The sequence below is a fragment of the Hordeum vulgare genome, chromosome 4H (assembly GCF_904849725.1).
Source record: "Hordeum vulgare subsp. vulgare chromosome 4H, MorexV3_pseudomolecules_assembly, whole genome shotgun sequence".
In the NCBI taxonomy this organism is placed as follows: Eukaryota; Viridiplantae; Streptophyta; class Magnoliopsida; order Poales; family Poaceae; genus Hordeum; species Hordeum vulgare.
In genome coordinates, this window is record NC_058521.1 from 553,951,873 (window position 1) to 553,963,045 (window position 11,173).

The 11,173-nt window shown below is 42.2% G+C and overlaps 1 protein-coding gene across 2 annotated transcripts; it reads right to left on the bottom strand.

The window, feature by feature from the left end:
• Nucleotides 1-550: 550 nt before the first annotated feature.
• On the bottom strand, nucleotides 551-7,608 carry LOC123449474 (RNA-binding protein 39-like). Of its 2 annotated transcripts, none has more exons than XM_045126712.1 (13): nucleotides 7,060-7,608; nucleotides 5,429-5,501; nucleotides 5,277-5,333; nucleotides 4,850-4,905; nucleotides 4,284-4,497; nucleotides 3,986-4,072; nucleotides 3,833-3,907; nucleotides 3,641-3,724; nucleotides 2,688-2,752; nucleotides 1,614-1,824; nucleotides 1,389-1,477; nucleotides 864-978; nucleotides 551-776 (listed from the first exon to the last, which is right to left on the bottom strand). In XM_045126712.1, exons 1-13 carry the CDS (start codon nucleotides 7,527-7,529, stop codon nucleotides 741-743), a joined length of 1,632 nt encoding a protein of 543 aa, XP_044982647.1. In that variant the 5' UTR covers nucleotides 7,530-7,608; the 3' UTR covers nucleotides 551-740. The 2 variants fall into 2 exon arrangements, with proteins under 2 accessions (XP_044982647.1, XP_044982648.1); XM_045126713.1 differs by lacking the exon at nucleotides 7,060-7,608 and adding an exon at nucleotides 6,255-6,428.
• Nucleotides 7,609-11,173: the final 3,565 nt, after the last annotated feature.

Below are 11,173 nucleotides of genomic sequence, written 5' to 3' on the forward strand. Positions count from 1 at the left end.
CAAAATATAAGTCTTTTTAGAGGTTTCACTAGTGAATTATATACGAATGTATACAAACATACTTTAGAATGGATATTCATCCATTTTGCTTCGTATGCAGACGTTTAGTAAAATGTCTTAAAAAACTTATATTTAGGAACGGAGGGAGTACAAGTCTGTTTAAATGTTTCATTAAGGAAAATACAAGTCTGTTTAATGGTTTCATTAAGGAACTACCTACAAATGTATATACTCCCTCCGTCCAAAAATACTTTTCATATGAATGGATGCATCTAGATGTATTTTAGTTCTATATACATCCATTTTTATACATTTATGCGACAAGTAATTCTGGACGAAGGGAGTACATACTTTAGAGACTCATTTTTGTTTCGTATGTAGTTCCCTAGTGAAATCTTTAAAAGAAGCAAACCAACCTACATATGAGCGTTTGCGTCTGTATTGTGTTCAAAAAAGTCTCTAAAAAGACATATTTAGGAATGGGAGTAGAAGGAACAGAGCCACTATGAAGAAATTATGAGAGTTGCAAACCAGAAGCAACAAATTCAGCTTAACAAGGAACCACAACTCTTAACTTCCAATTACTTTCGGTGATCATTGAATACAGTTTGATGGTACAACACGCTTGAATGCTTGATGGTGTAATGTTACAACTGACCCAAACCTATTAGCCAAAGACACCCACGATGACGAGCAAGGGAGACGCCATTTCCAGCTTCTACGCAAGTCCGCTGCCAGGTTCACTCTGGGAACTTCATTTCGTATTGCTGAATGGACTGACATAACAAAGATCAACAAACTCATAAATGGGCAACCGAACTGCACAAGGGAAAATCTCAAGCGAACAGGAAGGTGGCATTTACCATAAATGTTGCAGTTATCATCTTTCCCGCAAACCATCTCCCTTGAAGTGCTTTCTGTGCGCCCATGGCGGCTGTTATGCTATCGAACCGCAGATACACAAAGCCCGCGGTATTTCTGCAAATCAATGACAGTGCCAAAGGTTAGGCCATAAGAATTTCTATTACTGTAGGCTACAGACAACATGACTTCGCAAGGCAGACACAATTTGAACTTTGAAATAATCACACAACCAAAAGAAGTGTTTTTTTTTTTGCAAGGGAAAGGGCCACAACAAACAACAAAAGCAGAAAGCTTCACGGTTTAAAGCAATATATTACTTGATCCCACAATGTAAATACTAGTGAGCAAACAAACAAGGAAATAATTGAAGTGAGCAGGCAATGTTTCAGTCTTATATCTAAGATAATCTACAAAAGAATTGTTTCGATAATGCAGCATTCCAATAGTGAAACAACCAAAAAAAGATTCTGACAACATGGCTCAACACAATTACTTAAATACATTAATAAGAATCAGTTACTTACTTGTCTACAAAAATGTGTCTTACTTGCCCAAACTTAGAACATTCTTCTCGAACGTCATCTCTAATATCTAAATCAAAATCCGGATCCGTCTGCAACAAAAAGTTACAATTTTATCAGATAATTTTGTTGAAACAAAGGGGAGATAGAAGCTCCTCCAGCCAAATAACGACAAAATATTGACTGTTGCCAGCAATAAAAATAACAGGAATTCAGTAGTCAAATAACCTCCACAGCAGGATCAAACATATTCTTCAGCAATAGGCATTCACTAGGTGGAGCCATGTCAATGGTCTGGGTAATAACCGGAACAGATGCCCCTGGAATTAAACCAAGACCAGGCACCATAGGCTGTAGAGCAGTGCCGGCTGCAGGAGCACCAAGAACTGATGCAGGTTGTGGCAATGCCACGGCAGAAGCACCCAACCCAGAAGTCAAACTGTAGATTGACAAATTAAAAGAGAAGGTGATGTTAGATGAGAGCATTATGCATAGATACCAAGACATCTATCTTAAAAGCATTATATGGCACAGATTTCTTGCCAAGCTAACTTTTGGATATTTGCAAGAGTCCAAACATCACAAGAATATAAAGGTATTTTAGCAAGTTTTTCCTTCATGTGGTAAGCAATCATCTTTAACACTATGTAACAACAAAATATTGTTCTACTACAGTCCCATTTAACATGTGAACATCGCTCTTCAAATTCGCAGTCAGTGCAATTGATAACTGATGAGTATTTTCCTCATTTCTTAAGCACTCACTGTTCACATGTTAAATGTTAGAATTATAGTAGAACAGAATATTTTAACCAAACCAAGTACACCAAAGAATGGAGGAGGCCCATGGAGAATGACCTTCACAAGCTAGATATATATGTAACAGTGTTGTTGTAGTGGTGGATGAATCCTGGTGATAATATAATAGAGGTCAATAACGAAAGATTTCGGTGCGAATTATGGCACTCTTACAAGTATATAATGGACATTCTACTCAATCAATTGAAGGCTAAACGGCCTTCATTATATGAAGTTCGGAACTATCTTGATGTTATGAAAGATTTGAGGATGAGTGGCATGATGCTAAAATATACAGTATATATTATCTAAAATAGCAAAACACATTAAATAAAATCACAGGTACAAAGAGATGTGGATTTAGATTGTACAACCTCTGTACCAACATGTAAGACGTTTTTGGGTTTTACACAGGGCATATGAAACGACTTACATTTTGTTACGGAGTAACATAGTCATGTGAAGAATATATCCTCGGAACGACAATATAAAGACAAAAAATACCTGGTGGTAGCACCACTACGGTCCAGTTTCTGCATAAGAAGAGCTCTCGAACTAGCATTCAGTGCCTACAAACATGTGGGGAAGTCAAACAATGTAGAAATATAGTAAGCTATATAGATAGCATTTGAAAACAATCATGCTAACTACTTCTCACATCTGTATACTAAATATGAGGATGGAAAAAGCGAACAGGAATGCGTGCATGGCTAATGTGCATCAACTTCTTACATCTGTATACTAAATATGTAAAGACACATACAGAGAGAATCTCTGAGATGGAATTCACCATGTCACCCATTTTAGACACTAGAAATCTGAGAACCATGTCACCCATTTTAGACACTAGAAATCTGAGAACCTAGGCGGCGGCACAACAACAACAACAACCAAGCCTTTCAGTCCCAAACAAGTTGGGGTAGGCTAGAGTTGAAACCCATAAGATCTCGAAACCAAGTCATGGCTCTGGAAGGTGGATAGCTAACTTCCACGCACCCCTGTCCATGGCTAAGTCTTTGTCGATATTCCATACCTTCAGGTCTCTCTTAACGGACTCCTCCCATGTCAAGTTTGGTCTACCACGACCCCTCTTAACATTCTCAGCACGCTTTATCCGTCCGCTATGCACCGGCGCTTCCGATGGCCTCCGTTGAATATGTCCAAACCATCTGAGACGATGCTGGACCAGCTTCTCTTCAATCGGTGCTACCCCAAGTCTCTCACGGTTGAATAAAACAAAATTTATGCTAAAGAGTATGCACGTGTGGTTAAGTACTGCATGGATACTAAACGTACCCAATGATAAAGTACGTGAATACCAAGAAATGTAAAGCTTTTTCAAGGAATACAATACATCATGTCCCAACTCCCAAGTAACTCAACTTAAAGAACAGGAAAACATATATATGCACGAAAATTCCCAGTAAGCTAGAATGTCTGCCAGAGATAACACCTACCAAGCCTCCACCTTCGTCATCATCCAAATCGCCTGGCGCTGCCCCACTGGCTTGCGCTCCCACATGGTCCGTCACAGCTGAAACCTGGTCATGATATTTGATTGGCATATTGTCATGCGGTGTAACCCATATATTTAATAAGCAGTCAAAACAACCGAGTGGGAGGCAGGTAACCCGTAAGAAAATGCTCACCTTGATTACTTTTCCAGCAATGTCAAGTTGACCATTTAAACTCTGAGCAGCTTTTGCATCTTCCAGACGTGCAAACTAAGTGATGAGATGGAACAGAGTGAGAAACTGATGATTACACAGAAAGAGACATGAACTTCATGACAAAATACATGCCTGCACAAAACCAAAACCTTTACATAATCCAGTAAGTGGGTCTACAGGCAGCTGGACAAGCTCAACCAGTCCAAATGGTTCGAAGACCTGGAAAAGAGAACCCTTAAATAATTACATGCAGACCACATACCAAGGATATATAAGCAACAGCAACATTGATGGTCCTATAAAACAAAATCAACAACACTGATAGTTAAGGTGTTCTAAATTATATAAACTTTAGAAATAATAGCTTTGTTTTAACGTGGAACCAGTTGTCATAGATCTGTACATATCAACTATATGCTTGATTATTTACCAGTCTCAATTGCTCCTCTGTAATATTGGCGTGAAGATTTCCAACATACAACTTCCTTGCCCCCCCTGAAGCTGCTACACTTGAAGAAGCATTAGACTGAACTAGATTCTTCTCAGCCTCCGATGGCTTAACCGCCACTGGTTGACCAAGAAGCAGCTGATTATTAAGAGTAATCGCCATTGGAACCGACATGACGTCATAAAATTCAATGTACCTGACCATGCAAGAACATCACAAAATTAGAATATCAGCTGCAAACAAGGCCATCTTTATTTCTAGAGCCAAATATTGTGTGTTCCAAAATACGCTGCAAATTTAGACGTTGTCCCAACAACAATAGCTGTTCACACGAATCAATTGAAAATGCACAGAAATAGCAATGTGTGTTGTATGTTTAACACTGCATACAGTCAAAACATGTATATGTGTTCTATCTTCTGTCCATCACCACAGTAAAAATAAAAATAGGGAATAGCAAGGGTGCAATGATAACAAAAGAACTGCAAGACAATGGACAGCAAATATATGATACTCCCTCCGTCTCAAATTACATGTTAAATACTCACCCAACTCCTTTTGAACGTCGTGAGTTCCGATCCATTATTAAGCGGACATCCCGGACCTAGAAAAAATAACAAGGCAAAGATTAAAAAAAGATCAATAATGCACTAAAAGGCAATGAATGAATAGCAACAGAAGATATTTAAGCAATAAATGAAGAGCAACAGAAGATATTTTATCACTAGTTACTAAGGTCGAGGTGAAAGAACAATCCGAAAGCATTCATCAATTAGTTGGATTGATTTAATTAGAAAATAATATTCCTCTTTAACAGAACCGGTTAATTATATGCCTTATTTAAGAGAAAGTTTAGCAAACTGAAAGTATGTATAGTGCACATAGCACACATGTTCCATTATCCTAAGGAGCAAAACAAGATACACAAACTGATTACTAGAAGAAGAAAAAAAGGATGTAAAAGCAGAGGCTTGCCTTCCCAGCCCTCGAGAAGAACTCGTAAACGTCTCTTTCATCCGCTTTCAAGGATAGCTGTCATTATACTTATAAACATTAGCTTCAACACAGAAGTTCTCGACATTTCATATACCAAACGGCCGGATATTAACTTGTTAAATGAACACAACCTGGTAGGCAAATACAGTTCTTTGATCTCTTTCTGGATCTGCTTCAGGTTCAGCACCGTCTTCTTTCCTACGTCTGCAAACAGAAGAAGAATTTGTAAGCATAGATACATAGGAAAACAGGAGCACCCAATAAGAATCCGAACCTAGATTATATCATCAGCCCAAATAAATTACAGTTATACATAATATACTAATATTCTCCCCATCTCTCAATACAAATACAGTCATATTGCGCACAGGTCAAGAATCGAGAAGCTACATGACCATGGCAAAAGTGACAGGTGTTGGAACTTGGAAACAGGGATTTGGCATTGTTCGCCCATTGATAAATGAATAGTCACACTGCTTAGTTATGCCTCCTCACTCAATTTCAAAGAGGGAAAATTGCATTGACGACGCCCTTATAGTGAAGACAGGCAAACAATTGAATGACCACCATGCTTGAAATGCACAATCTCATAGGGACAAGGATGGGAATCAAGATATACTAGTGAGTTAAGACTTAGATCCTAACGAAAGCAATAAAATCTTCATTACTGAATGCACCATTGACGAGATAAAAATGGATGTTTACAGGAAAAGCTTAAATTCTGAATTTTGTAGGTACCAATTATGTTGTCCTCAAACTCTATATCTGACAATCCAATAATTTTTTCAGTGAGATATGTGCCCAGACAAGTCAATATTATGCCAGATTAAGGAAGTAAACAGAGTAAGAAGCTTCAGGTAGATAAAGAGAATATAAACAGAGTAAGAAGCTTCAGGTAGATAAAGAGAATAAACAGTTCTTTTTAGTGCTACAACAGACGAATTTTAGCATGCCCACCACTGCAGTCAGTTTCACAAAAGGGAAAAAAATAGACACCCAGCAAATTGACATGCTATCGAGTCGGAAGAAAAGGGCAAGCCCTGCATTGTAAGACAGGCATCGTTTAGGTAACTTGATTTTAATATCTCCTGCAAGGAGGGAGCAGAAATTAAAAGGTTCGTTTGTGCAAGGGGACAAACATTGAGTCCTCTTTACAGTAAGAGGCAATGCTTCAGTGAAAAATCCCAATATACCCCTTCATCAGAATTCTGCAACAGGAGAAATATAGTTCAGCTTCATGCTCTGGATGCAAGAAATCTGTAATCACAGATGCCATCATTGCTCTCCGAAACACGGTACCACAGTACCACACAAAACCACAAAGTGATATCATCGTCTATAGATTTCCAGATCATTATCCCTGTATGTTATGCCAGCTTCATATAAAGGAGCTAAAAAATAAATCACCTTAGATCCAAGGTCAGGCTCAATATCAAGACCAACTGGAGACTGCACTAGCACATTGAATCTGCAGGTTCCGATACTAAATGTTTAATTGCATATCACTTTGAAGAAACCAAAGTATACAACATAAGAAATTTAAAATACTAGCAAAATTCAACGCTGGCTGCAATCTGGTAGGAGAAAAGTACTACGTGGAAATTAGATGCTATATAAGTGTGCAAATAAGGAAACACATCCTTTTTTCCACATCCTAAGGTCGACATATCATATATGCATGAGCCGGAACACACAAACACAGAGGTTCTTGTAAGAAACAATCAATCAATTTCGACGAAAGTTCAGGGTCACGAATTGGCACCTGACGTCGCGGTCACGGTAGTCACGCTCACGGAAGCGCTCGCGCTCACGCTCGTCGTCGTCGCGGCGACGCTCCGACCGGCTGCGGCTCCTCCGCTCCCTCTCCTTCTCCTTCTCCCGCTCGCGGTCATGGTCGCGGCTCCTCCTCTCCCGCTCGCCCTCCCTGCTCAGCCTCTCCTTCTCCCTCACGTCCCGGTCCCGGTCCCGGTCGCGGTCCCGGCGCTCCCGGCTGCTGCGGTGGCGCTCCCGGCTCTCAGGGTCACGGTCGCGGTCCCGCTCCCTGTCGCGGTCGCGGTCGCGGTGCTCGGAGCGAGAGCGCTTGGACCTGCGCTCGCCGTCGTCGCGGTCCTCTCCGTCGCCGGCGCTGCTCCGGCGGCGGGAGCTGCGCTCCTTCCCCTCGGATCCGTTGGCCGGGGCCGGGGCGGAGGCCTCGACCGTCTTCTCGAGGTACTCGTACTCGTCGAAGTCCATGGCGATGACGAGGTGGAAACCCTAGATTTGTGGAGGGAGAAAAAGAGGCGCCGCGGCTAAACCCCAGCCCTCGTCTTTTCTATCGGGAAGGAAAGGATGAACGAATTTTAGCAAGATGCTGACTGGTGGACCCCAGCCCGCGTCCTGTCGGTTCTGCTTACGATTGAGCACGGGAAATCTCCTTGTTGGACTGTGAAACTTAGGATGCGATTGATTGCCTACATTAGGCCGAGTGAGGCCCGCATGAATTAAAATGGACTGTTTGATAGTGTGCATTAATTGTTTGGTATGCATAACACGAACCTCAAAGCATCTCTCACGTCCGTTGGGAATGGTTGAATCGGTCGTTTTTTACAAGCCAGAGTCGAGCAATGCAGGAGGGGGAACGTCGCGCCGCGTTGCGTAGGGGACAGATGGCGGGAGCGATGGCGCATCTCCGAAAAAGCGGTGGGACGAATTCGAGTCATCGCCCGCCGATTCGGTCGCCCTATATATCGAGGGTGACCGCAGCGGCAAAACTCCCGCCACCATTCCCCCCTCTCGAGCTTTCCTCCGCCGCGGATCCAGTTCGACGACGAGGTAAGCGGCGCAACAACTCCGGCGACCGGTTGACTGCGGCGGTGGGTCCTCCTCCTCATCTCCGACGTGTCACTAAGTGATCCTGAACACCTACCTACGGCATTCATAACCCCACCGTGTTCCCGATCGAAGACAGATCTTCGAGGGGACAGTCACGGTTACGCACACAGTTGGCAATTTTATTAGCTTATGTTTAAGTTCTCTAATACCGGATGTTAACAAAATACTCCAAGTTGCCACATAACCGCGGGCACGACTTTCCGAAAGATTAAACCCTGCAGGGGTGCTCCAACTAGTCCATCACAAACGTACACAGGCCGCAAAGGCATCCTCTATCACGAATCTCGTGATCTCGTCGGATTCCTTAGAGGAAAACCTCAACTATGGGGGAAACCAAAGCTTCACTGGGATTCCTATACGCAAGATATACCGCTAAGGTAAGACAAGGCTAGCAGGACCTCCCGTCGTGTCGACGACCCCGATAAGAGCCGCGTATCTCAGTCTCAGGACACGACGGATGGAAAAGCCTATAGGAGCCAAACCCCAAGTTTCCCCGTGGTGGCCCCCGCAGTCTGTCCATGTTGGACCAACACTCATGAGGAGCACTGGCCCGGGTTGTTGATTAAAGATCCTCGGTGTGATCATTCCCTATGCAGATTATTATTAAGTGATTAGCAAATTAACACCAATGTTGGGTCCTGCCAGACAAGCCTTAGCACTACGCGATTTACCAAGGGGGTCCCCATAACAACCCCGAACGTGTTAGGAGCGATCGTTATGGAATCAAACACCGGTAACCGGTAACTAAGGCGGCAATAACGGAACAAAGCACCCGGCAAAAGGCTAGGCCTCCCGTCATTTACCAAGTATATAGGTGCATTAATTAAATAACAGCATTTAAGATAATGATATCAAGCTCATGTTATCACATGAGTCAAAGCACCTGCAGCTAGCAATGCTATCATTAGTAGCTGAGCAAAGCCTACTTAGCCATACAAGTTTTGCTAGGAACGGGAACAATGTTTGGGCTCATGGAATATGAAGAGGCAATTAAATTTCAGTGGTAGGCACCGAGCAATATGACATGGAAACGAAACTAGCATAACAAGTCTAGAGATGGGATCAAGGTCATATCATCTTGCCTGTGATATCCTCGGCTTGGAATGGTTCTGGTTCGTCCTGCACGTACTCTCCTGACTCCACGTATTCGTTCTCCGATCCCGGTGCTACCCAACATAAGAATAACAGCCAATGAACAGCAGCACCACAAGATGCAACAATCACATGATGCATGAGATGAAAAATGAGCATGCACCACTATTTCTATCACTAGCACAAGCAAAATTAACTACTGCAAGTTTCTGGACAGAACTGTACACTAAGATATTTTGACATGCATGAGGATGGCATGAACAGATGCGGCTCGTGAAAACGATGTAAAACCATATAAAGAACATTGCAAACGGAGCTACGGATCAACGGGAATCAACGAAACAAGATATGAAGCTCTACGTGGAAGAATCAACACCACACCCACAATTGGCACAAATCTGGTATTCCTAGGTTGCCAAGACATATAACAACCCAACATGAATGGATTGGATCAAGGAAGAACACCACAACATCAACTAAGCACACACAATGATCAAAATGACTATACAACTCAATCTGCCCCAATCTGCATCTTAGCTCTTTGTGAGCTACATGCGACTTAGCTACAGCCCTCTAAATATGACAAATAATATAGGTGGCTATAGCCAACCAAGAACACTACAAGCACCAGCAAGAATCACAGCAAAAAGAACTAAACTCTAGAAGATACAAGGCCTCAAACTTTCCCAAAACCATCAGATCTCAGGGACTTAGTGAAAATTCCTGCACCTGAATTTCTGTCTTTGTTCTGAAGCAACCTACTGGACTCCCAATGAGATGAAATTTGACAGGGAGCTTCACAAACATATCAGGTCCAAAATTCTAGCACTGAACTAAGTCTAGTTCACAACACAATGACCAGCACATCCTCATCTATAGGAGAAGAAAATGTTTTCCAGAATCTCAGACTTAGTGAAATTCCAGATTTCACTAAGCTGGACTTTTTCAGCCACATGCCCACTTTGTCTAGGCATAGCTTGCACACAAATAACACCAAGTGGAAATTTACACCACTATGGTGTAGAGCAAAACTCCTACTACTATCACACAAAAACTCATGCCCTTGGGCTCCACCTATTCCATGGAAACAAAGAGCAAACTTGCAACAAATCTGAATATGTCAACTCCATAAAGTATCCTAATGGCAAAACTAACTTCACCACTGGATTCCTTGGGAGTTTCTACCCTAAAATCATATGTAAAACGTGGGCACCTACTTGGAACAAGTGACCACAAATTAAGGGAGAGGGAACTACTCCAAATCATGTCTAGGGAATGGGCATCATTTCATGTAGTTCCTACTAAAACAACAACTACAAAGGTTGAGCTCATGTGCACAATGACAAAGTGACATGGGGGGTTGAACCCCATGTTTGTGCCATGCACATCAACTTCACAACCCCTACTTTTAAGCTTCTCACACAAATATCATGCCATGCCCTCTCACATATGGACATGTGGAGGTGCAAGGCTTGCTTGCCAAGGTGGGATGCTACTCACACACACTCCTAGGCCACATCACCCACAAGCACAACATACTCAAGGTCAACACCACACACTTACACATATTATCTTAGCAACCAACTAGAACAAGGTCCACTCCATATATAAAAACACAACCTAGTGCATCAACAAATGATAGTACCTACAACAAAGAAGAAGCTACACAAGCTACCACTTCACTTGCTAGCTTCACCTAGGATGATCTACTAGGAAACACCACCATGCACACACAACATGTAAAGCCAACTCCATCTTTGTATGGCCTCACACATACATGCAACTTTCACAAGCCATCCACACACACTACATCACCTAACATAGTTATAACAGCAAAGAAAAATAATAATAGAAACAAGATGCCATGGCCACCTATGATTGTAACAGGAACAACAATAGCAAAGATGAAATAA

Bases quoted from the DNA above. Each gene is read 5' to 3' on its own strand.
- LOC123449474 (XM_045126712.1), bottom strand. From the start codon at position 7,529: ATGGACTTCGACGAGTACGAGTACCTCGAGAAGACGGTCGAGGCCTCC. The intron at 5,502-7,059 runs GTGCCAATTCGT...TTCTGTTTGCAG, and splicing joins TACCGTGACCGCGACGTCAG to ACGTAGGAAAGAAGACGGTG. The intron at 4,498-4,849 runs GTGAGTATTTAA...TTGCATGGTCAG, and splicing joins CGACGTTCAAAAGGAGTTGG to GTACATTGAATTTTATGACG.